The sequence below is a fragment of the Chelonia mydas genome, chromosome 2 (assembly GCF_015237465.2).
Source record: "Chelonia mydas isolate rCheMyd1 chromosome 2, rCheMyd1.pri.v2, whole genome shotgun sequence".
NCBI classification, from domain to species: Eukaryota; Metazoa; Chordata; order Testudines; family Cheloniidae; genus Chelonia; species Chelonia mydas.
This window is the reverse complement of record NC_057850.1, coordinates 37,762,249-37,789,333: the sequence shown is the minus strand read 5'-3', so window position 1 is coordinate 37,789,333 and position 27,085 is coordinate 37,762,249. Positions and strand designations below refer to the sequence as shown.

Here is a 27,085-nt window from a genome sequence, read left to right as displayed (position 1 = left end):
TGTTCTTTCCTCTCATGCTGGCACCATTATCATAGCCCTGACCTCTCACGTCAGCTATCGCAATTCCCTTATCTTCCAACTTTTTAAGAAGCACATTTGTCATATCAGCTCCTGTAGTATCATCAATGTCAATATATTCTAGAAAATGCTCTCTGACAGTCACCATTGCAGGGACATTTTCACTAGGTTCTGTTGTTGTTACAAAACACACCATTAAAGTCATTCGTTCAGGGTAGCAGCAGGAAACAGAAAGCTCCCCGAGAAGCTGGTGTTAATCAGTCCAGGCTCCTAGGAGTGCTAGAGAGGTACATAAGAGGCTCCTTCTCCTCCCATCTCTCCCTACAGTTCCTGCTGCTTTCTGTTATTCCCTCTCACCTTTTCTCCTGCCTGCCTGTTATGTCTCTTGTGCCCTCCTTCCTCCAGCACAGCACTCCACCATCTCTGTGCATCCAGAGCAGAGAGAATACATATGCACCAGCAGCAGACACAATTTTCTACACTCTGAGTCCTAGTGGTGCCCCCCCCTCACAGTCTGGCACCTGAGACGGCCGCCTCAGTTCACCTCATGGTAAGGCCAGCCCTGTGTTTCCCCTTCTAAGGGCTTCTCTATACTGGCAATTTACAGCACAGCAACTTTCTCACTTAGGGATGTGAAAAAATACACCCCCCCCCGAAGCGCATCAAGTTTCAGCGCTGTAAAGCACCAGTGTAAACAGTGCACCAGCGCTGGGAGCCACGCTCCAAGCACTGGTGGCTTTGTCCCTTGTGGAGGTGATTTTTTTAGAACGCTGGGAGAGCTCTCTCCCAGCACTGCGCCGTGACCACACAAGGCCCGTTAAAGCACTATGGCGGCATCACTTTAGTGTTGCCAGTGTAGACTAGCCCTTAGGATCACGCAAGACACAATAAATGATGCCTGCAAGTCTTAAAGATGTAGCAATGGAAATGAGGACGCTACAGGGACATATGAAAGATCAAGTTTATTCATCTCTTTCAAAACTATTACAGAATTCCTTTACCATAAAACATTTTTACAAGACATTGATTGTGCTATTAAATATTTGGAGCATCTCAACCAAAGCCATGTTGTTAAGCAAGATTCTTTAATATTTAAGTGAATGTCTGTTAAGCATTTATTTACACCAATTAAAGGCACTTAAGTACAGATAATGACAGAGAATGGACTTTAGTCATTCACACAGCTTTCTGGTCTGACCCAGAATCCAGCTCTTCCCAGTAATGAAAGAACATACCCAGCACTATTGCTATGTGTATGATGAAGAAATCACTTTGCGTAAGTCTAATAATTATAAGATGAAGTTGTAAACAAAAATGTTGTGGAACTAGTATCTTTGCCAGGCAGAAAACTTAAAAACTCAGCACAACAAACAAGACATTCCAAAGTGGAACAGAAAGGTCTCTTGATTGTGTGTAGCGAGGATACACTGACTTTGAAATAAAATCTTAAAAGTTTTAATACAACCTACCATGACATGTAGGAAGCAACGGACTATGTGGTATTCAGTATCTCTTACTGTGTACTTTAATAAATGTATTTGACCGTACAATCAGTTAGGAACATTACCCCGCATCAGATGTTCCCCAAACCAAAGAAGTAATTCACATCCACCATACAGATAGCCAGTTTCAACACTTGCAATACACATGTAGGAATATGTTTCAGAGTGGTAGCCGTGTTAGTCTGTATCAGCAAAAACAACGGAGTCCTTGAGGCACCTTAGAGACTAACAAATTTATTGGGGCATAAGCTTTTGTGGGCAAGAACCCACTTCATCAGATGCATGGAGTGGAAAATACAGGATCAGATATAAATACATGGAAGAATGGGAGTTGTCTTATCAAGTGTGAGGTCAGTCTAACAAGATAAATCAATTAACAGCAGGATACCAAGGGAGGAAAAATAACTTTTGAAGTGGTAATGAGAGTGGCCCATTACAGACAGTTGACAAGAAGGTGTGAGTAACAGTAGGGAGAAATTAGTATTCATTCCAAATCCAGTGCCTCCTCCCCCATTTAAGACAACATAGTGGCAAAGTTTTTTCCACCAGAGCTCTGATAGAAAAGGCTTACTATCAGAAATTAATAGTTGAGGGGGGAAATGGCAAGATAAGGGCCCCGTGAAGGGAATCAACAGGAGTCATTCTGCTGTTTTTAAAGGCTTTGGATCAGAGCCTAAGGGCATGGCTACACTTGCGAGTCAGAGCGCATTCAAGCAGCCCCAGGCGCCCTAACTCACTACGCGTCCACACTGGCAAGGCACATAGAGCGCCCGGACTCCGCGGCTGGAGCGCTCCTGCTACTCCACCTCGAAGAGAAGCATAATACTTGCTGCGCCGAGGCGCCAACGTGGACGCCCTGGTCCGTTAGTGCGCTCTGATCGGCCTCCAGAAGTGACCCACAATGCCTGTTCTAGCCTCTCTGGTCATCACTTTGACCTCTACTGCTTGCCCTGACCTCAGGTGACCAACCGTCAGACCCGCCCTTTAAATTCTCTGGGAATTTTGAAAATCCCCTTCCTGTTTGCTCAGCAAGGTGTGGAGTGCTCTCAGTGAATCTTTCCAGGTGACCATGCCTCCACGTGCCAGGCGATCCCCAGTACGGAGTAATGGCAAGGTGCTGGACCTCATCAGTGTTTGGGGGAAGGAAGCTGTCCAGTCCCAGCTGTGCTCCAGCCGTAGGAATTATGATACCTTCGGGCAGATATCAAGGGACATGATGGAAAGGGGCCATGACTGGGATACACTGCAGTGCAGGATTAAAGTGAAGGAACTGTGGAATGCCTACCACAAAGGCCATAAGGCAAACAGCTGCTCCGGTGCTGCCCCTGCGACCTGCTGTTTCTACAAAGATCTGGATGCAATACTTTGGGGCGACCCCACTTCTACTCCAAGGACCACCATGGACACTTCAGAGCCCAAATCAAAAAGGCAGGAGGAGGAGGAGAAGAAAAGCGGAAGCAAGGGTGCTGAGGAGGAGGAAGACACCCTGGCATCCCTAGATGCGTGCAGCCAGGAGCTGTTCTCAAGCCAGGAGGAAGGTAGCCAGTCGCAGCAGCTGGTGCTTGGGGAAGGACAAACACCAGAGGAGGTGCCCGGTAAGCGGCTTTTATTTTGGGAAGAAAGTTGTTCGGTGCTGACTCTTGGGGTGAGGACGGTTAGGGCTGGATGCATATCTAGATGTGGAATAGGGCTTTGATGTGCTCTCTCACATCGCGGAAATCGGCCTTAGTGATCTCTTCAAAGGTCTCATGCAGAAGCTGGGCAATGCGTTTGCGTAGGTTCCTTGGGAGAGCTACTACACTCCTTGTCCCAGTAAGATTAACATGTCTGCGCCACTGTGCCGTGAGGGGTGGGGGGACCATTGCTGCACACAGGCAAGCTGCATATGGGTCAGGGCGGAAGCCGCATTGTAGTAGAAAACCTCCCTTGCTTCCCAGGTCACCCTCAGCAGAGAGATATCTTCCAGGACAAACTCCTGTGGAAAATATGGCGACAGTGTTCAGTATAGGGGCCCCCTGCAGATATTAGCTCTCCCCAAGGTACACAAACCTAGAGGACAGTATGGCTGTGAAACAATCAGTCCCCCTTGCCCCTGTGTTTACTCACCATTTTGGGGCTCCTGTGGGTTATGTGTGCTCCCTTTGGGATGGGCAAATTCTGCTATTGTGTAGACTGTGCTTGTCTTTAAGTACAGGGGAATCATTGCTCTATCTGGTGTGAACAATGCTGCCTCTGTTAAGTGTTGCATTTTGCTTTTACAGATGTAACCTTGAGATCTCAGCCGTCTTTGTTATTACCGGCCAAAGACTCCAAAGAATTAGGAAGAGGCCACGTAGAAGCAAAGAGGACATGCTGCACGAAGTAATGCAGCAGTCCCTTAATGAAAAATCAAAAAGTGCAGGAGTGGCAGGAGAGTGAAAGGAGGGTCCACTAGCAGAATGCGGATTGCTGGCACCAAAGCACGGAGCAGCTCAGAAGCATTATGGAGCGCCAAGCGGACTTGATACAGGTGCTCGTAGCCATGCAGGCGGAGCACTACCACGCCCGCCTCCCCACCCCCGCAGCCCTTGTTCCAAAACGCTTTCCCTTGTGCCCCCATGTCACCTCCAACCCACTTTCCCCCACATCCGGGGTCTTATCGCCACCAGCTGCCTCCAACACCTGCCGCTTCACCACCAAGCCCTGCAAACTACGACCCTTACCCTCTGCACTCAACCCCCATCACCAGGCATATTAGCCAGCCTGAAGTGCAGCACTCATTGCACAGCACTCCAGACAGGAAGGCTGAGTATGAGAACAGGACATACGCAAATCTGTGATTGAACTGTTCCCCACCCCATCCCCTTGACCTTTCTGTTTCCCAAGCAGTTGTGTTTCTTTTCAATAAATGGATTTTTTGGCTTTGAAAACATTCTTATTATTGCATTAAGTAAAAGATACCATAGCCCAGGAAAGCAACAGGCACTGCAAGTCAGTGTAGCAAACACAGATTCCTACTAACATTGGAACCACCACTCCTCACTCCCGTGCAGGGCATCAAACATTACTAGTGGCTTTCAGCCTCAAATTGCTCCCTCAAGGCATCCCTAATCCTTGCAGCCCCGTGCTGGGCCCCTCTAATAGCCCTGCTCTCTGGCTGTTCAAATTCAGCTTCCAGGTGTTGAACCTCCAAATTCCATGCCTGAGTGAATCTGTCACCCTTCCCTTCACAAATGTTATGGAGGCTACAGCACACGGATATAACTGCGGGGATGTGGTCATCAGCCAGGTCCAGCTTCCCGTACAGACAGCACCAGCGGCCCTTTAAACGGGCAAAAGCACACTCCACAGTCATTCTGCACCGACTCAGCCTGTTGTTGAACCGCTCCTTGCTGCTGTCAAGGCTCCCTATGTAGGGTTTCATGAGCCATGGCATTAAAGGGTAAGCGGGGTCTCCAAGGATCACAGTGGGCATTTCGACTTCCCCTACAGTGATCTTCTGGTCCGGGAAGAAAATCCCGCCTTGCAGCTTCCTGAACAGGCCAGTGTTCCGAAAGATGCATGCATCATGCACCTTTCTGAGCCAGCCTGCGTTAATGTCAATGAAATGCCCACAGTGATCCACATGCGCCTGGAGAACCATAGACAAATACCCCTTCCGATTAATGTACTTGGAGGCTAGGTGGGCTGGTGCCAGAATTGGAATATGCGTCCCATCTATCGCCCCTCCACAGTTAGGGAAACCCATTTGTGCAAAGACAGCCACAATGTCATGCATATTACCCAGAGTCAGTGTTCTTCTAAACAGGATGCGATTAATGGCCCTGCAAATTTGCATCAAGACAATTCCAACGGTCGATTTTCCCACTCCAAACTGGTTAGCAACCGATCAGTAGCTGTCAGGAGTTGCCAGCTTCCAGACTGCAGTAGCCACCCACTTCTCCACTGGCAGGGCAGCTCTCAATCTCGCGTCCTCGCGCCATAAGGCTGAGGCGAGCTCCTCACACAGTCCCAAGAAAGTGGCTTTTCTCATCTGAAAGTTCTGCAGCCACTGCTCATCATCCCAGACTTGCATGACAATGTGATCCCACCATGCAGTGCTTGTTTCCCGAGCCCAAAAGCGGCGTTCCACGGGTGGTGAGCAAGTCCATGAATGCCACAAGCAATCTCGTGTCATATGCGTTACGTGAGTCGACATCATCAGCGGACTCCTCACTGTCAGTTTGTAGCTTAAGGAGCAACTCGACTGCCAAACATGATGTGGTGGTGAGACCCATCAGCATATTCCTCAGCACTTCGGGCTCCATTCCCACAGGCTGAAAGGGAAAACAGAGCGCGCAGTACAAAAAACGTTGAAAGATGGCGCCAAATGTGGATGGAAGCACAGGGATTGCTGGGATGCAAAGCGATGTATCACAGGGCATTGGGACAGGACCCAGGATGCCCCGCCCCCTGCACCACCTTCCCACAAGCCACAGCGCCAGAATGGGAAGAAGTGCTCTGTGGGATAGCTGCCCATAATGTACCACTCCCAATGCCACTGCAAGTGCTGCAAATGTGACCACACCAGTGCAATTGCAGCTGACAGTGTGAACACACTGCAGCGCTTTCCCTACTGCGCCCTCCGAGGGCTTCTTAACTCACAGCGCTCTACATCTGCAAGTGTAGCCATGCCCTAAGATGCTATGTCCTTCCCTAAATAAATCTCTAAGGGCTTGTCTACACTGGCACTTTACAGCGCTGCAACTTTCTCGCTCAGGGGTATGAAAAAAACCCTCCAGAGCGCTGCAAGTTTTAGTGCTGTAAAGTGCCAGTGTAGACAGTGCACCAGCGCGGGTAACTATTCCCCTCATGGAGGTGGGTTTTTTATAGTGCTGTGCAGCAACTACACAGCCATGTTAAAGCACTGCCACGCAGTGCTTTAATATTACTAGTGAAGACGCGCCCTAACTCTCAAATACAGAGTGCTGCTTTGCTCACTGACAAGAATCTTTCCTGGTATGGAAATAAAAAAAAAAAAAAAAAAAAAGAGGTAGTAAATAAGCCACATTTTTATTGTGAAAGAATTTGTCTATGCTTTGTGTGGAATGCTTCTTTACACAATTACCTGTAATCTTACTAGCCCTAAAATTCACAGCAAATATGAAACGAGCAATAAAGTTAAAATTAAACATTAATTGTCACATTATGAAATTCTTTCAAGCATAACTTCCTCTCAGGAATTTCTATAACTATTAGGATTATGGTCATACAACAGGTAGATGCTTTCCATAGCCAAAGAGTCCCTTCGGAAAGAGCTTCTCACTGTGGTATTTAAGAGCCAAACTAAACATAAAATTAACATATTGCAAAGTATTGCACATCCACAAAAACCATGATGGGGGGTGGGGGGAAAGAGAGAAAAGAGTTAGTTACTTTGGGAGTCATAACAGTTTCCTGATTGTGCATTTACTGCAATGTTATGGTTGACGTTTCAACGCAGTGGGGATTTTTGTGCTTATTATACTTGATATTCCCCTCCCTCATCTTCTGCCCGACTATGGAGCAAGTAAAAATGGATTTTGAAAGCACTTCAGGTTACAACACTCCATATACATGCCAAACTCTGCCTGTCACTGTGTGTTACAAGGTAAGAGAAGCTGACATTCACAGCAGTCATCAATACACTTATCACCCCAAAGTACTGACACAACCAAAAAACATCTAGGATTGCAAAACCCAAGAATGTGTATAATCCTTTCAGTGAGCTCTCCACAAAAGACTTTTCTGGGCATTATTTAGGGGCGAAAGATTCATCAGATCTCCCACCAGGACATAAATAAAGCAAACAATTATTTTTACGGTGAGGTTGTACAGAGAGGAACAATTTATCACGTCGATAAGAGGATAACACCTGGCTCTTACATAGCACTTTTCGTCAGTAGATTTCAAAGTGCTTCACAAAGGAGGTCAATATTGTGAGCATATGAGTACAAGGAAGCCCACACAGAAAAAGCAGCCTTTGTGCAGAGGAGCTGAAGCACAGGTTCAGTTGTTCCAAGCAGCTAATTGTGTTGGTGAAACATTCAAAACTTACCTGCTGTAATTTTCTAAAAAAACTGATGAAGACATCACTGTTCGTAATACTTGGATCTACAGTTACTGAAAAACAAAAAGGCATAGAAATCAAAGTTAGTTGAAGTGGTGGGAGAAAAGGGTCTGCGTCTGAAAGTAAGATTACCTGCAATGCCCCTCTAAGTTAACATCAAAAGGCTTCTGGTAGAGCTGTCAATGAGTGCTTTACCCATCCTTTGATTTAAGCAAAGTTCGCTTTTTATTGGATTGTGCTCAGATCACTCCCAAGTCCTGCCCAGCGGAAGGCAGGTACTGCATTAGGTACACACCCCGATGTTGAAACCTGGCTCCACTGAAGTCAATGGAAGTTTTGCCATGGACTTCACAGGGCAAGGATTTCACCCCAATATTTAATAGATGGGCCTAAAGTTGTGGTCATTTATTTAGGAGCCTATTTTCTGAAGTGCTGCGCACCCAGCAACTCCCACTGACATCATCAGAAGCTGCTGGGTGCTCAGCAGTTTTGGAAGTGAGGTTATTTAAGAGATTAGCCTTATGTTTTTTTGAAAGTCTTGCCCACAAAGCATATATTACATCGGAGGCCACAAAAAGTCTCAGAGCTTCCTATTTCTTGTAGTTGAAAGGGTTACATTTTAATGTATTGGCTTACGTGAAATTCATGCATGATGTATTATACCTGCACTTCAGATATATAGTTTTCCTATAAACTTCATGTGTCTTGTAACAATTCTCAAGTCTCTGCTTGGAAATCTGAGAAAAACAAATTTACTTAGTTCTAGAAAAAACGGAGGCCAATTTAAAGGCAAGACGAGGGGTATGATTTTTGAAGGGACCTGCCCAAAGGCTCTGTTTTTCACTTTGAAGTCAGTGGAAGTATTTGGCATGCTAGGTCTGCAGGATCAGGCCCCCATGTAGTTTAATCCCAACATTCAGGGTATGCCCCCACCAGACCCCACAAATCATGACGTGCAGAATCCATAAACAGAGTTGAAAACCCAAACACGTAGTGAAAGCAGAGACTCCGTACCACTCTGTAGATATTGCTCAAGCTGAGACCTCCTCTCATCAGCCATGGACTTGGTCATTGCAAGATAGAACTTTGGAGGGAAAGCAGGCACGGTACTCCCAAAGATCCGTCTTAGCTACAATGGCAATCAAATAATGCTTAAGGTTAGTGAAGATCTGCTATGGGCTTCTGTGGACATCACCATATTACCATATTCCCCAGGTTGGAGATGTCCGTTCACTTTAGCCCCAATGCTACTGAGCTCTCTCAACCTCTAAATGTATTCAAGACATACAACCCCTTCAGAGCCAAACAATGTAGTCAACAATACTTTCTTCAGAGCCACTCAGGGGGGACTCTGTCACCAATGCAAAGCATGGTGCTTTTTGTTTTGTTTTTAGCTTTACGCAATCTGAGTAGCAGCTTGGAAGCAGTTTCTCAGTTCCAAGTCAGAAGGACTGCAGCATGTCTACTTCATTAAGTCTTACACACTCTATAGACAAATGTTATGCTGTCTTTGTCAACACTCAGTATTTGCTTTCCAAATTATCTATACCGAGATTTATTTGTAATACTGTATGATCACATAAACCCTCTCTTTTGAGAACCACTGACGTCGATCCTTGATTTTCATTCACAAATGCAAAGAAAGGGATCCTAGACATGCCGTAATCCTCGCCACAGGTCTCCCTTGCATCACTGTATTTCTTTAACATAATACAGACTCTGTATAGAGCTGAGAAATATTTGGAGACACTTTACACTTCCAATTGGCTGTTACCATATTTTACAGTCAGCTGTGGTTGAATGGGTGGACAGTAAGTTTTACAGAGAGCATGTTGCTTCCTGAGCATTTTCAACTCACATTGCGACCACGCTCAGCAGAAAATTGAACTTTGTTCTGACAACAGCATAGAACGCTCGATTGGCTTGGCTTTTGTTTTTAAAAATACATCATCAGGCAGAGTCACTGTTCGCCACCCAACACAATACCAGTTTTCTTGCAGTTTAGATTCCCCCAGAAAGTGGTGGAAGACACGGGAAATATGATCCTCTTAGTTCAGTTGAATTAAATGGAGATTTTCCAACTTGGCATTTGGACAATCCAATGAGAATCTTCCAGTACACAGAAGGGAGCGATCTCAAACTAAAGAAGGATCAACTGTTTTTAAAGCTACAATTTACGATGTTGCCAACTCTTGTGATATTATCTGAAGTCCTGAGATACTTGGCATTTTTTCTTGAAGCCCCAGCTCCTAGAGTCACGTGAATGTGAAATGCTCAGCTTTCACTTAAAAATAAAAGTTTCTAACTCTCTTGCTTGTGGAAGAAAGCTTGAAATCATGAACTGAGTGCACCCTAAGGTCTCAGAAACCCAGAAGAAAAATTCATTATTTTTAAAATCATGATTTTTCAGCCACCCAATTTATTGATTGGAGGAGGGGGGGCTGACTCAGGATTTTTGAGCCGTAGGGTTGGCAACACTGAAGTCAAAGAATCCTGAAATTAAGACTTCCATTCTCTCCTACTCACGCTGTTTGATCATGCGATCCCCCAAACTGGAAGTGCTCCTGCTTTCAGGACCTCATCTGGTCAGTTAAAACACACACACACACACACACACACACACTTACTTAGACCTAGCTTTTGTAAACCCTTAAGGGGCCACTAGGCAACAGGCTGGCAAAAATGAAAAGCCAGCTGAAAGCATGTGCACTTCACAGACCCTCCTTGATTATAACAGACTGTTGAAGTAAGTAAATAATAATTTAAACTGTTTGGGTTTTTTTACATTACCCTATACTAAATGTGCACATTGATACTATTTGTTGGTTTTCCCACCCCCATGGCTCAAGGTCATACCTGACTAACATGAAAAGAGCACCAAAGGCGTAATTCAGATTAAAATAATTTTTAATGGGAGGCGCAGTCCCATTGTCACCAATGGCATGTGCTACAAGGAGTTTAAAGTATTTACAAAAGTGTTAAACTTCCATCCTAACCCAAGTGACTGATTAAAAGCTAGAGCTTGTAAAATTAAAAAATTGTAAAAAAAGTTTCAGTTATTTCCATTTTTTAAAGCGTCTCACAATATTTATAAGGATTTTGAAAAAATGCCATAAAATTAATTTTGCCATTTTGAATTTTTTTTGGCAAAAAAAGTAAAACTTGTGTTTTCAAAAGGGACATTTTTTACCTGAAAAAACTTTGTTTGAAAAATTTCAGTCAACTCTAGTCAAAGCTATTTCATTTGTGGAAATACAGACTGATTTCTACAGCCAGACATCATTTGGCCACTACTGAGAAATGACAATTCATGGATCAAGGTTTATTATACATTTAATGCCACTCTCTGGAAGCAGGGGAAATTGAGGTAGAAAACATCATAGGCATTTTCAGGAAGGAAGAGGCATAACTCTGACAAGCCTGGACAAAAATCCCTCTCTCAGTAAAGCAGTTTCTGAATATATTAAGATTTGTGTGAGCTTTGCTTGTGGCCCATGTAGCAGCTGCCCCATTACCCCTGCACTGGCAACACATCATCACTTTCCAATTTGTTTATTATTTACCTGTTATTAGGTACTTGTAAACTGCCTTGAGACACACAGAGTATAAAAGGAGCTATGTAAAACCAAATCATGTTTTCCATGTAGTGCTGCTGCATAAATATAATAAGAACAGCAGCTTTTATATAGTGCTTTTCATCTTCAAAGTTCTTCACATACATACACTGATCCCTCCAAAGCCTCAGACAGAGAAGCATTCTCTGCTTTACAGAGAAGGAAATTTAGGCAAAGATATGAAGTGATTTGCCAGAGTTCAGAGATGGAGTCAGAGCTCGAATCCTGCCTCCTCGCCTGCCTCCTCGCCCTGCCTCTCACCCATGTAATGCAGCACTACCCATCATCATCACTAGTAGTTTGTACAAATGGAGACATGGACTATTTTTAAAAAATCCAAATCAATGAGAGCAATTAATCCACCTTGGAATGGACTGCTTGGTAAATTTTATTTTTCAAACTTAGGCTATGTTTGTCTGAAAGATTTGGGGAGTGGGTGGGGTGGGGAGAGAAGTTTCTCTCAACCTAGTGGAATCCGATCTGCTGAGCAATCTCCAGCATTCTAATTCTTCTGAAAAAGTATCTCACTTTTTCATACTTCTAAGAACTATAGAAATTTTCCATAATAGTTTACACACATACTTTGGAGGGTGGAGGTGGGGAGTTAATTTAATCAGACAGAGCTATCAGTCTGCAGGCATTAAGTTTCAGTCCAACATGACTGGAAACTTGGTTGTTTCCAATACTCACCAGCCCAAAAGATGGACTTAAATTTTAAACGCAAGCAGACAATCATTAAGGCTTTACCTGGCAGAGCTATGTCCTGGGGGCCAGATTCACTTCCAGCACAACACAGGTTGCAAATCTCCAGATAGCAGTAAATCCATCTAGAGAAGGAGCCAGAAGCACAAGCTGCTTGCAACTCTTACTCTGCTGAAGACCTCAAAGCCTGGTAATACATCCCAAAGTGGGCAAGGCCAGGCTGACTGGGAGAAGAGCTGAATCAATGTCTCTCCAGGGCTGCTTCCACTAGTAGAGCTCCTATGGACGTCCAGCCAGGTTTAAAGAGGTCCTATCTCGTGCAGAGGCAAGGTGAGTGAGATAAGCTCTTTCACCAACAGAAGTTGATCTAATAAAAGATATTACCTCACCCACCTTGTCTCACTGAGCTTTTCTTCGGGTCTGGGAAAAGTACTCAGTGTGTCACAGCTAAACACAAGATCAAACAGATTGTTTGGCAAAGTCATACTCAGACCTCTGTGGTTCAGAAGCCAAATTAGTGATCAACATTACCCAAAAGAGCCACAGTAGTATGAATTCGTTGTTTCTTTTTATATATACACACACATACACATATTAGTGCACTGAATGAGTACACTACATGTTGTGATAGGCATGTGTAGGACCTATGGATCTTGAAACATGTGTTGTTGGGGGTACTGATCATCATAGCGGTGCTATGGCAGGGTCTGGTGCTGCTTTGAGTTGGTGGAACAGGACACCCACATACCCTGAGAGAACTTGCTTCAATACAGAAGAAAAACCCGTCTGATCGCACACCCCAAGTTGTCACGTACCACCCCAGGCTGGAACTCATACAGGGTATCATCATACAATTACAACCCATGCTTGATGAGGACCACATCCTGAAAGAAATCTTTCCTGAACTCCCTCTTCTGACCTTCAAACAACCCCCCAAAATCATCAGAAGCAAGTTCCCCACAAAACCTTTCAAAACCCATGGGACCTACTGTGACGCTCTGTACCTCGGGGAAACACCCTACACCCCCAGGTTCATCTTTATAAAATGACTGTGTGGTATCCAATGCAGTTTGTCATGTTGGGTGTCTTCGGAAGGCTCATGATGCACTGAGCACGGTTGTTATAGTGATGTTATAGTAATTGTTACAGGAATGTTATAGTAAGGTTATAATTTCATGTATATAGTTATGAGGCTGAAAATGTGCCCTCATGGCTTAGAGCAAGCCCAGGCAAAAAACTCTCCAAGAGCAGAGAGGCAGTTCACACCTCATCAGGTCAGGTATGGGACAAACCCAGCCCAGCCTCACAGGAACAAAAGACGCCAGCCTAGGCAACAAGAAAAGAATCTGTTAGGGCTTGGCTACACTTGCAAGTTAGAGCGCATTAAAGCAGCCCTGGGTGCACTAGCTCACTACCCGTCCACACTGCCAAGGCACGCAGAGCGCTCTGACTCCACGGCTAGAGTGCTCCTGGTACTCCACCTCGGCGAGAAGATTAACGCTTGCTCTCCTTGCCTGAAACACCCCGGCGTCAGTGTGAACAAGGTGTTGCATTACTGTGCTCTGATCAGCCTCTGGAAATGTCCCATAATCCCCTTAAATCAAGTGGCCACTCTTCTCATTGTTTTGAACTTGCTGTAGGAATGCGATATGCCCTTTGAAAGCTCCGTTTCTGACACCCGGCTGCTTATCTGCTCCGACACAAAGCAACCATTATTGCGGAATGCTGTGTGTGAGAGAGAGAGAGGTCTGCTGCTGTCTGAATTTACAAGACAGCATGCGGACATGCTCTCAACCCCCCCAAAACCCACTCTCTCTCTCCCCCCCCACACACACAACACACTCCCTGTCACACTCCACCCTCCCCGCCCATTTGAAAAGCATGTTGCAGCCACTTACACTGTGGGATAGCTACCACAATGCACTGCTCTCTGTGGCCATTGCAAGAGCTGCTAATGTGGCCACACCAGTGCGCTTGCAGCTGTCAGTGTGGACAGATTGCAGCACTTTCCCTACTGCGCTCTACAAAGGCTGATTTAACTCAAAGTGCTCTACATCTGCAAGTGTAGCCATGCCCTTAGACTTTGGAGTGAGTCACCCCCCTTCCTTTGATCAGTTTGGAACTGCGATGAGGTAATGTTCACCTGACTCTGAAGGGGGGAGGGCAAAGCCAAGAGGGAAGAAAGGACATGATGAAAGGGAGAGACATTTGCCATGCTCTCTCTCCCACCTACATCTACAGACACCACACCAAGCGACTGAAGCGCTGATCAAAGGGGAGAGCCTGGCTGAAGAGCAGTCAGCCAGCCTGTGGTGAGAAGCATTTAAGTTTGTAAGGACCCTGGAAGTGTTAAGATCTGCTTAGAATGTGTTTTGCTTTTGTTTCATTTGACCAAATCTGACTTCTTATGCTTTGATTTATAATCCCTTAAAATCTATCTTTATAGTTAATAAATTTGTTTGTTTATTCTACCTGAAGCAGCGAGTTTGGTTTGAAGAGTGTCAAAGGCTCCACTTGGGAGAACAAGCCTGGTACATATCAATCTCTTAAACTGACGTACTCATATAAGCTTGCAGTGTCCAGCGGGCATAACTGGGCACTGCAAGACGGAGGTTCCTAGGGTTGTGTCTGGGACTGGAGATATTGGGTAGTGTCATTCGGTTGCACAATCCAAGGAGCAGCTTACATGCCAGAGGCTCTGCATGAACAGCCCAGGAGCGGGGGTTCTCACAGCAGAGCAGGGTAAGGCTGACTACCAGAGTCAAGGATTGGAGTGACCTAGCAGATCACTGGTCCAGATAAAACCAGAAGGGAACGTCACACCTACCCATGCCTATCCCAACATTTGGTATTCCTCATCCAGTGCACTAAATGCCCCAACAACTATGTGGGTGAAATGAGAATCACTACACTCCCGAATGAACTTACACAGAAAAATGATGAGACAAAAACACTGTGTCAACCATGGGCGAACACTTTTCCCAGCATGATCACTCCATTTCGGACTTCTCAGTCCACATTCTTAAAGGACAACTGCACAACACATTCCAAAGATGAGCCTGGGAACTTAAATGCATAACTTCCCATGATTTTTAGTGTCTAGCACTCAGTAAAGACATTGGATTTATGGCTCATTACAACAATCTGTAACCCACTAACATACCTTCATCTTGAATGCTCTCTGATAACGTTAAGTCCTTATGCTAAACAATTTGTTCCCCCTTGTATTTAGCTGCAACACTCTGGTCATGTGTACACTGCAATACAAAACCCACAACACGGAGGCTCTGAGCCCAGGTCAGCTGACCTGAGCTAGTAGGGTTCAGGTTTCAGGGCTAACTAAAAATTGCAGTGTAGCTGTTTGGGTGCAAGCTGGAGCCTGGGCTCTGAGACCCTGCGATGGGAAGGGTCTCAGAGCCCAGGCTCCAGCCCGAGCCTGAATGTCTACATTGCAATTTTACAGCTCTGCAGCCCAAGCTCCGCTAACCCAAGTCAGCTGACCCAGGCCAGCTTTGGCCATGCCACTCATCTTTTTTTGCAGTGTAGATATACCAGTTGAGTATCTGTCCCAGACCTGAAGATGAGCTCTGTGTAGCTCGAAAGCTTGTGTCTTTCACCAACAGAATTTAGTTCAATAGAAGATATTACCTCACTCACCTTGTCTCTCTACTATCCTGGGATTAACATAGCTACAACAACACTATCTTGTGGAATCCACCTAATGGTAAAACCCTCTATCCATCTGGCCCAAGACATACAAAGCAGTGAGTATTGTTTCTTTTCCATCCATCCACAAAAATGCTCCTCCGCCACAGAAAACGATCACTAGTTTCAAAGGTAAATGGCTGGAATTATCTAATCTTGTGGGGGTGTTTTAAAATGAAGTGTTTAGCCCTACCCACGCTGTCTAAACCAACTATTTCAGCCACAGCCACGTTCCATTATATGGTAAAAGCTTAGGGCAGATGAGGCATTTGAAATAAGATTTCTAACCTGGAAATAATAGTCAGAGCAGCATTACTAAAAGGAGTTAGAAAGGTGTCAAACTGTCCGTAAAAAGGGATTAAGAGAGTTGTACTTTTAGATACAGTCTGGATGAAGCCTACAGAAAGGGGCTCCTAATTTTAAAGTGTATTTAAACATGTTTCATATGTTAATAAAAATATTTGTATATGTAGATACCTAACAAACCCAAAATATAAAATTAGTCTGCTATACAAGTGGGTACACAAAATTGAAAAACAAATGTATTGTAATCATTAAATCCTTTATGCCTAATTACTTTTGTGATTAATTGATTTTTAGAATAATTTTCCAAACAGCTGTTCATGAAAATCATGGCTGTTCCTAGACTGACTCAGTGAATGCTGGTACAGTGTTTAGAATCAATCAACATTATGCTTTTGTCTTCAAACTAATTGTTACCATTTCATACTTACCTACATGCCTCCAGCTTTCATCCAGACCACATCACACAATCCATTGTCTACAGCCAAGCTCTAAGATACAACCACATTTGCTCCAATCCCTCAGACAGAGACAAACACCTACAAGATCTCTATCAAGCATTCTTACAACTACAATACCCACCTGCTGAAGTGACGAAACAGATTGACAGAGCCACAAGGGTACCCAGAAGTCACTTATTACAGGACAGGCCCAACAAAGAAAGTAACAGAACGCCACTAGCCGTCACCTTCAACCCCCAACTAAAACCTCTCCAGCACATCATCAAGGATCTACAACCTATCCTGAAGGACGGAGACAGGCCAGTCCTTGCTTACAGACAGCACCCCAACCTGAAGCAAATACTCACCAGCAACTACACACCACACAACAAAAACACTAACCCAGGAACCTATCCCTGCAACAAACCCCATTGCCAACTCTGTCCACATATCTATTCAAGGGACACCATCATAGGACCCAACCACATGAGTCACACCATCAGGGACTCGTTCACCTGCACATCTACCAATGTGATATATGCCACCATGTGCCAGCAATGCCCCTCTGCCACGTACACTGGCCAAACCGGAGAGTCTCTACACAAAAGAATAAACGGACACAAATCAGACATCAAGAATTATAACATTCAAAAACAAGTCTGAGAACACTTCAGTCTCCCTGGACACTCAATAAAAGACTTAAAAGTATCCATTCTTCAACAAAAAAAACTTCAAAAAACGGACTCCAATGAGAAACTGCAGAACTGGAATTAATTTGCAAACTGGACACCAACAAATTAGGCCTGAATAAAGACTGGGAGTGGATGGGTCAAAGAACTAAGAACTAATTTCCCCATGCTAATTTTCCCCCTACTGTTACTCACACCTTCTTGTCAATGATTTGAAATGGGCCACCCTGGATTACCAGTACAAAAGTGATTTTTCCTCCTGTTGATAATAGCCCACTTTAATTTAATTGTCTCGTCGGAATTGGTAAGGCAACTCCCATCTTTTCCATGTACTATATATATCTTCCTAGTGTATTTTCCACTCCATGCAGCTGATGAAGTGGGTTTTAGCCCACGAAAGCTTATGCCCAAATAAATTTGTTAGTCTCTAAGGTGCCACAAGAACTCCTCATTGTTTTTGCTGATACAGACTAACACGGCTACCACTCTGAAACATTTCAGAAGTGATTCTTTGTACATTTAGTGCCTGGAAATAAGTCAACATTCAGACAATTATGACACCTAGAGGCTTTTTCTTCCTGACTTTATAACTTCTTGTCAGGTTGTCATAGGCGTGTTATTCTAATATTTGTCTAGAAAGGGACAAGCAGCATACTATTTTAATCTGCTTCTGAATAGTGACCCAAATCTAAAAGTCATTTGTTAACACCACAGGTTTTCAAAGATGGAAAGTAAGGAGAATTTAGCCACCACAACCCCCATCAAAATAGAAGTGTTTTGTAATAATGAAATCCATCAGCTATTTCAATCTTCCCAAACAATTTGCAATAAAGCTCTCCTTTTCAAAACAAAAAGTTATGTTCAGTCTCCCATACTTTTATAGTAGAGCTTATTTTTCCTAAGACTCAGATATTTGAATGAAGGAGACAGTTAACATCTACTAATATAATCCTATCAGCCTGCGTTCCTCAAATCAGACTTTTTTGGGGTTAGTGTAGTTAGTGCTTTACATTAAAAGCACACCAATATTTACATGGCACCCTAAAGTTTTTGATAATGATTTGTGTGGAGAAATTCAGGGAACACTTTACAGAGCAGAATTCAAAAGCCCCTACACATAGAAAAAAGAAAAGGAGTACTTGTGGCACCTTAGAGACTAACAAATTTATTTGAGCATAAGCTTTCGTGAGCTACAGCTCACTTCATCGGATGCATTCAGGGGTGTGCACATGGGGGAGCCAGCAGGGGCTCCGGTCTCCCCCGCAATAATCAGCAGGGAATGCAGATAGAAAGGAAAGGAAATTTACAAATGGCAAAGATGCAAGTAAGTACATTACTTGCAGTAATGACAAATGGAAAGATGCACGAACAGAAAAAAAAAAAAAAAAAAAAAGTGAGGTTCAGTGTCATAGGCAAAAATGAACTCAAGATTGAGACAGTCTGAGGAGAGAAGTTTCCAGAGATGGAGTAACACAGTATTTAGGAATTGCTGCATTGGATCAGACCAGCAGTCCAACTCACCCAGTATCATGTCTCTGACAGTGGCCAGAACTAGATGCTTCAGAGAACTGTTCAAGGAAAGCTGTAGTGAACAATTATACAATAATATGCCCATAGGAAGTTTCTTTCTGACTCATCCAGGGGTGTGCGCATGGGGGAGCCAGCAGGGGCTCCTGCGTTCCCTGCCGATTATTGGGGGGGAGATCGAACTTCTCTGGCCCCGGAGCTCAGAACTCCTCCTGCTCCTGGGCTGCTGCGAGGAAAGCGAGAGCTCTCAGTTACAGGACAATGGCATACTTCCCAGCACCAGGGCAAAGTGACAACTGTTCTACCAATGCTAGGAACAAAGATCTAAAGAAAAATTAACAGGATGGACGGATTTAAATTTAAATCACTGATTTTAATCATGATTTAAATCAGCAAGCACAAATCAATTATTTAAATCAAGGCTTTCTACCTTGTTTTGAATTGGTACTTTGAAAAATGTATGTTAAGCCATGTAATTGCTTAAACGTGTGTGTGTGTGTGTGTAAAAAATATTTTCCAAAAGAGATAAAGCGTGATAATGGTTGATATAATTTGGTACGTTTTGCTAACTACCAAATTATATCAACCATTATCACCCTCTCTCTCTTTTGGAAAATATTTTAAACACGCACACAAGCAATTATATGCTTAACATACATTTTTCAGATTATTTTTTATATTTCTATTATGTTAGAAAATGATGAATGAGACATTTCTTACTTACTAGATGATTAATTTTTTTTTTACCTGTGATTTGTGTCAAGCTGCGCTTGGATGAAAATTTGGAATATAATTAAAATGCACAAAACTCGACATTTTAAAATTGTTTTTGTTAGTTAAATAAAAACTGCCGCAAATGCACTGTGTACATCATAAGAAAGAAAGTTTATCAATATAGGATTTACATTTAAAAGTAACTGCTTTATGAAACAAAGGAAATATTGTATATAGTTAGCATATAGAATAAATAAATATAGAATTTGAATAAACTCTGTTTTTTTAAACCAATTTTTTATCCATCCTGCACTGAACAATTAAAAAGCCCTTCTCAGGCTTCTGAATGTTCAGAAGCTGTTGGGAGACAGGCTGACACAGTGAGAAACTTTACAGAGGGAGTCTGAAGGAGCTGGACATTCCCAGATCCCGGGAATGGTAAACCTTACGGAAAGGTAGGCCTGTGTAGAGACAGGTTTATTGTTTTAAGATAGTTTTTTTTCAGAAATGTTTTTGTTCTAAATAAATAACATTTTGCGCTAATCAGACTGTTTGGTTCCTGGACACCACTGTCATAGAACTGCAGGGCTGAGCCTAAGTCAGACCTAATGAGATAATCACAGCTGATCACAAGGGACCGCTCGCTGCTAGGTACTGGCTTGAGAGAGGGAGAATCGCATGATTACAGCCTGAAACAGATAACTGCTAGAAGCCCAAGACTTGAGAGGGAGTGCCCTCAAAGAAACCCAGAAGGGTGAGAGATGCAGTTAACCCAGTGATGATGGCAGAGGATAGAGCCATGTGCTCCTGCTTACAAAACTAGAGGCAACTTTGACAGTAAAGAAAGAAAAGTTCTGAAGTAATACAGTTGTTTTAGTGATACTGTTTATCTCTGTGTCACTGTAACTGTTCATTTGTCTACTTAAGTAGCACCACTGAGACTACGGATCCCACTCTCCTTCAGTCTGGGTACACAGGGGTGTTTTCTAAGGCTGAAAGGCAATGCGTGCCAGCCCTAGAAATTAAGTGTTCTGTTTAATATCTGAACAGATATAGCATAGTCCTCAGTTCCACAACCTTTTCCACACTATGATGTTAATATGGCTCCAAACTCTGTTCCAGGGATGCTAAGACTTAATTCATTCCTCAGGCTCATTTGGTCCTTGGCCTCTCTGCCAAGATGGCCAACAAAAGTACTAATTGTGGTTATGTTTTTTGTCATGGGACAGGTTCCTCTGGGACTAGAGCTGAGATAACCAGTCAGACAATAACAACTTTTGAGCATTACCACCAGAGCTGGATTTGAACTGGTGACCTAGACATAAAAGTTTCTATTGCCCACGACCAATCTTCGGAGTCATCCAGTCTCCCCCAAGACTCCTTTGTTTCAATGTGGCACTAAGGAAATAAAGAGCAAAACCGAGAATGAATCCAAGGAATGGAGGCATCAAAACTCTTTTTACAGAAAGAAAAAGTATTTGACAAGTGTTCATATCAGAAAAGCCTCTTCATCATGGGAAAGTGGGGGGAAGTGATATAGAACTCATCAAATCCTAAATTTGAGTACTGAATAAGCCAGTGGTTCTCTACCTATTTACCATTGTGGGCCGCATCCACACAATATATATTCTACCTGCATGGGACTAAGGATGTCACATGGGCCACAGCTGTACGTTGAGAACCACTGGGATAAACACTCAAGTCTGAAAAACAAACTGTCCTTCTGGCTATATAGCTTATTAGCATATCCCCTAGAGACAAAGGCTGACATTCTAAAGCTTAGGGCCTACAATTTCTAAGCTTGAGTAGCCTGGAGAAAAGTACTTAAATAAGTCCCCAGTCATGCAATTAAATCAACACATGCACATTTCTGCACCCACACAGAGCCCCACTGACTTCAAGTACTTGACAAACAAGTTGCAGAATCAAGATCTATGCGGTCTGCTTTTCAGAAACATAAGTACCCTCAATTCCTACTGAAGTCTGAGTTACAAATGCTCACTAACTCTGGAAAAAAAAGGCCACTTACACAGGTGCCTAAATATAGGAGCTTCAATTGAAGGCATCCAAGCTTGAAAATTTTGGACATGCAGAGAAGATCTATTCAAAATGCTAAAATGATTGAAACATGGACTCATGAAATCCAGATAAGACAGAAAAGAAAACTGCCAACAGGTAAAATTAAAGATTTTAAAGTTTTGAGGAAACTGTATCCAGAACAACATTCTGCCTTTTTGTTCTCAGAAATTACTACTTAAGTTGGACACTAAAGGAAGACTTAGTTGGACTAGCTAAAGAAAAGACATGTATTGGGTTACATCTACTTAAATAAAAATAAAGGAAAGAAATGAAAAAAATTGTGTTTTAAGTTCTGAGTTTCATATACATCCATCCATCAAAAAGTTACAATGATTTATACTGTACATTTAAAAAATTCAGTTTCACATAAGACACAGAAATGCAATTCCTTCAGGGGCCACTTTCTGAATAATATGCCATTCTTGACATCCAAAACCAGACACAAAACTTCAATGTCAAGTTGTTCTATTATCTACAAAACATGCTGGTTTTCAAATTAGTTACATTTTCAATGATGATTGCACTCTCAGCGTGACCCCATTCTGTGATGTTCCATTCGATAGCATCAAGAAATGTACACATTAAGTGGGGAGAGTGAAAAAGTAATAATAGACCACTGTTTTTGGCAGTGGGTCACTGGAGGCAATGGGTACTCTGTGGGAAGCAGAGATCTGCCAATGTAGAATAGCTTTGCAAGATCAGGACCATAACATTTAGAGATAGAAGAGACCTAACAGACCAGGGGCTCTCGAACTTTTTCACAGCGTGAACCATTGTAGTATCAAAATGGTCCACTTTAAACACAGAGCTTATCTCGGACACCACATCTCATTTGCAATCATGAAGACCACCTCCCTGCTCCTTCGTAATCGTGTAACATCCTGTCTCAACTGAAGTGATTGGGCTTATTACAATTAGGGCTAATTACAATTAGGGCTGTCAATTAAATCGCAGTTAACTCACACGATTAACTCAAAAAAATTAACTGCAATTAAAAAAAGTAATTGTGATTAACTGCAGTTTTAATCGCACTGTTAAATAACAGAATACCAATTGAAATTTCTTAAATATTTGTGGATGTTTTTCTACATTTTCAAATATATTGATTTCAATCACAACACAGAATACAAAGTGTACAGTGCTCACTTTATATTATTTTTATTACAAATATTTGCACTATAAAAATGATAAAATAGCATTTTTCAATTCACCTCATACAAGTACCATAGTGCAACCACTTTATCATGAAAGCACAACTTACAAATCTAGATTTTGTTTTGTTACAAACAAACTGTTTGTTTACAGTTAACTGCACTCAAAAACAAAACCATGTAAAACTTTAGAGCCTACAAGTCCACTCAGTCCTACTTCTTGTTCAGCTAATCGCTAAGACAAACAAGTTTGTTCACATTTACGGGAGATAATGCTGCCCGCTTCTTATTTACGATGTCACCTGAAAGTGAGAACAGGTGTTTGCATGGCACTTTTGTAGCTGGCATTGCGAGGTATTTACATGTCAGATATGCTTAACATTCGTATGCCCCTTCATGCTTGGGCCACCATTCCAGAGGACATGCTTCCTTGGTGATGACGCTTGTTAAAAAAATAATGTGCTAATTAAATTTGTGACTGAACTCCTTGGGGGAGAATTGTATGCCTCCTGCTCTGTGTTTTACCCGCATTCTGCCATATATTTCATGTTATAGCCGGCTCGGATGATGACCCAGCATGTTGTTCATTTTAAGAACACTTTCACAGCAGATCTGACAAAACGCAAAGAAGGTACCAATGTGAGATTTCTAAAGATAGCTACAGCACTCGACCCAAGGTTTAAGAATCTGAAGTGCCTTCCAAAATCTGAGAGGGATGGGGTGTGGAGCATACTTTCAGAAGTCTTAAAAGAGCAACACTCTGATGTGGAAACTACAGAACCCGAACCACCAAAAAAGAAAATCAATCTGCTGGGGACATCTGACTCAGATGATGAAAATGAACATGCGTTGGTCTGCATTGCTTTGGATCATTATTGAGCAGAAAGCATCATCAGCATGAACGCATCTCCTGTGGAATGGTGGTTGAAGCATGAAGGGACATATGAATGTTTAGAGCATCTGACACGTAAATAACTTGCAACGCCGGCTACAAGAGTGCCAAGCGAACCCCTGTTCTCACTTTCAGGTGATATTGTAAACAAGAAGCAGGCAACATTATCGCCTGCAAATGTAAACAAACTTGTTTGTCTGAGCAACTGGCTGAACAAGAAATAGGTCTGAGTGTACTTGTAAAACTTTCGAGCCTAAGTTGTTTTATTTTCAAATGCAGTTATTTTTTGTACATAATTCTACATTTATTAGTTCAACTTTCATGATAAAGAGATTGCATTACAGTACTTGTATTAAGTGAATTGAACAATACTATTTTTTATTTTTACTATACAAATATTTATAATAAAAAATAAATATGAAGTGAACACTGTACACTTCGTATTCTGTGTTGTAATTGAAATCAATATATTTGAAAATGTGGAAAATATCCAAAAATATTTATATAAACGGTATTCTATTTTTATTTAACAGCGGGATTAATTTTTTTAACCACTTGACAGCCCTACTTACAATGCTTCCCTAGTGGCCCTTTTCCATGTATTTGCAGCTGTCTTCGTGCAATATAGCAGCTGGAGAGGAGGAGGGAACCAGCATGATGTTAACTTGGAGGTTTGCACAGACTACACTTTGAGACCTTCTGTAATAGATTATCCAGTCCACCTATCACCAGTACTGGACTGACCTCTGCAGTACGTTTTCTAGTGCTATTTCCAGTCTGCTGTTAGAATTGTTAAGCAGAGTGGCTTCCCTGCGATGCTATTAAACATAAGTGATCTGGACACTTATGGATATAAAAAAATGTAAGACTGATGGAAATAATCCAGCTGTTTGATAGGTCTTTCACTGCTCAGCCAATATATAAATATAAATCTATTACACCCTCCTTTACTATTTCATATTTGTTATTGGATCAGAGAATAGGTGATCCAGAAGAATACACTAATGAAGATCAACAGGCTGTACATAGTACAAAAGAGCTTGTTATGTAATTATCTGCAACACTTACTGTTATCTGAAAATTATGTGATAAACCTCTCTAGGTATTTATATGGCCTTCACCATTCTTGTATCTAAGGCCTCCACTATCATTAGTGGGGATTTTATCTTCACACCAACGCTATGAGGCAAGGAAGTAATTATTCCCACGTTACAGATAAGTAACTGAGGAAGAGGGTAGATTAATTGATGTGTCCAAGATCACAGGGTGTCTGTAGTCAAGTTAGAAACTGAACCCAGGTCTTCAATCCCAGTCCAATGCCCTATTCACAAAACCATCTTTCCTACCACTCTGACTCACACAGTCCATAGGTGTGTTAACAGCAGGACCTTGGCCCCAGTAAACATAGTTGGAGCCTATATACTTGAACTCAGAACAATGTTAGCACCTTCCAAGCAAGAACAGTTTGGAAAAAAAACCTATGATTTGAACTCTAGCATAGACAGGGCCTAAAAGAGGCTCTAGTGTTATTTATGACTCAGAGAGGAATGCTGCAATAGTTTCAGATGTCCTAAAATCAGAAGAAACTTCTTACAGTCAATGATACTAAAAATAACTGTGTGAAACCTGTTCCCCTGAATATTGGGTACATGACCATTACTCAATTCCCCTTTCATAGCTTTCAGATGTTGCCAGGTCTCAATAAGTAAACACCTTAAACCTTCACTGAGGAGTATTATGGGGAAAAATGGAGAATATTTTGCAAAGAAATGGGGGTGGGGGTGGGAAAGATACCTCATCTCTTGCATATAGCTCAGACCAGCATGCCTGGGGTATGCAGAACAAAAGCCAAAGAACTGCCATGAAAATAATTGGAAAAGTAGGGGAAAAAAATGAAATCGAACTGCTTACAAAGGGTGAAGAGTTTACCAAAGAAGCTATTAGATGTGTAATCACCTCCATCCATACTTCATATTACTTGTTTAAGTGTAAGCGAAATGGGGGGGCAGCCAAAAAATTCTGTCTCCATTGCTCAAAATTAAAAAATAGCTCTTCCTTGACACTAATATAAATTCCCAGCATACTGTATTTCCCAACACCATTCCTCTCAATATTTCTCTGTGATTTGCTTCAGAGTTTGCTGCACTCTATGGTGCTGGACACCTTAAAAATGTGTGTAATAACAAATATGACAACACACTTACATAAAGGTCTGGATGCTGTGGAGTATCTCCCTCCCACTTCAGGTACTACACAAGAAAAACTCATTACCATCCACAGGCAACATTACAGGATCTCAGCCTAAGTTCATTTCAATGAGGTGAAGAAGAGCTCTGTGCAGCTCAAAAGCTAGTCTCTTTCACCAACAGAAGTTGGTGCAATAAAAGATACACCCTCGGCCACCTTGTCTCTTCTCATTTCAATGGGGCATTTGTTGGCCATTTGATGGAAGCTCCCCTAGCTGAAGCTGGCAGGGGAGAGTGAAAAGGGGTTTGGGCTGGAGTCTCTTACCTGATCGTTCCAGTGGTGTAGCTGGCTGTAGCGCACCTTGCAGAAGAGGAAGCCTTCCAGGTACACAGAGTACAGCTGAAAATACACCCAAGGGGCATCAGCTTCCCTGCCTGCACAGCACCCCCATCCTCCTCCTCCACAGCCCTCCCTCCCCCCACATTCCCCTGCCTCCCCACACAGCTCCCCTCCCTACACAGCCCCCCCATTCCCCTGCCTCCCCACACAGCTCCCCTCCCTACACAGGCCGCCCCCATTCCCCTGCCTCCCCACACAGCTCCCCTCCCTACACAGGCCGCCCCCATTCCCCTGCCTCCCCACACAGCTCCCCTCCCTACACAGGCCGCCCCCATTCCCCTGCCTCCCCACACAGCTCCCCTCCCTACACAGGCCGCCCCCATTCCCCTGCCTCCCCACACAGCTCCCCTCCCTACACAGGCCGCCCCCATTCCCCTGCCTCCCCACACAGCTCCCCTCCCTACACAGGCCGCCCCCATTCCCCTGCCTCCCCACACAGCTCCCCTCCCTACACAGGCCGCCCCCATTCCCCTGCCTCCCCACACAGCTCCCCTCCCTACACAGCCCTCCCATTCCCCTGCCTCCCCACACAGCTCCCCTCCCTACACAGGGCCCCCCATTCCCCTGCCTCCCCACACAGCTCCCCTCCCCACACAGGCCCCCCATTCCCCTGCCTCCCCGCTCAGTCGCTTCGGTCCTCCCCGAGCCAAAACAGCGCTGCCCAGGAGCCGGGATCCCCGCGGCGGCGCGGCCCCCCCAGCCCCAGCGGCCGTGCCCGGCAGCCGAGACACTCAACCACGTAGCGGCCCCCGAACTTCTCCAGCAGCTGCTCCGAGACGGGGATGCTGAAATGCATCTTCATGGTGCCGCACGCGGCCCGCCCGCGCTCCGCCTCGCCGGGCCACAGGGGCAGGGCAGGGCAGCGGCCGCAGCATTTGTTTTCCCACGTGATAGAGGAGAGGGCGGGGAGGTCTCCTCCCTCCTGGGGGCGGGGGGCAAACCACTCATCCTGGCAGGTGATGGGACTGTCACAAACAAGGGCGGCCTCCCGTCCTGGCTCCCACTCCCAGGGCAGCGGCGGCGGCAGCAGCAGCAGCATCCAGCGGCGGCTACAACTTCCGCTCCGCTCCTCCCCCCGCCCAGTAGTTGGCCAGGT

The 27,085-nt window shown here is 43.8% G+C and overlaps 1 protein-coding gene across 3 annotated transcripts in view; it reads right to left on the bottom strand.

The window, feature by feature from the left end:
- Positions 1-27,071, bottom strand: part of SNX31 (sorting nexin 31) — a 62,887-nt gene extending 35,816 nt beyond the window's left edge. For all 3 annotated transcript variants that reach the window (XR_006288410.1, XM_037892190.2, XM_037892191.2), the window contains exons 1-4: positions 26,726-27,071; positions 25,915-25,989; positions 8,602-8,716; positions 7,576-7,640 (exon numbers count right to left, since the gene is read on the bottom strand). Coding sequence is in view for 2 of the 3 variants with exons in the window: in XM_037892190.2 (XP_037748118.2) it covers positions 7,576-7,640; positions 8,602-8,716; positions 25,915-25,989; positions 26,726-27,028 (558 nt within the window). In the remaining variant the exon portion in view is untranslated. The remainder of the gene's footprint in view (positions 1-7,575; positions 7,641-8,601; positions 8,717-25,914; positions 25,990-26,725) is intronic.
- Positions 27,072-27,085: the final 14 nt, after the last annotated feature.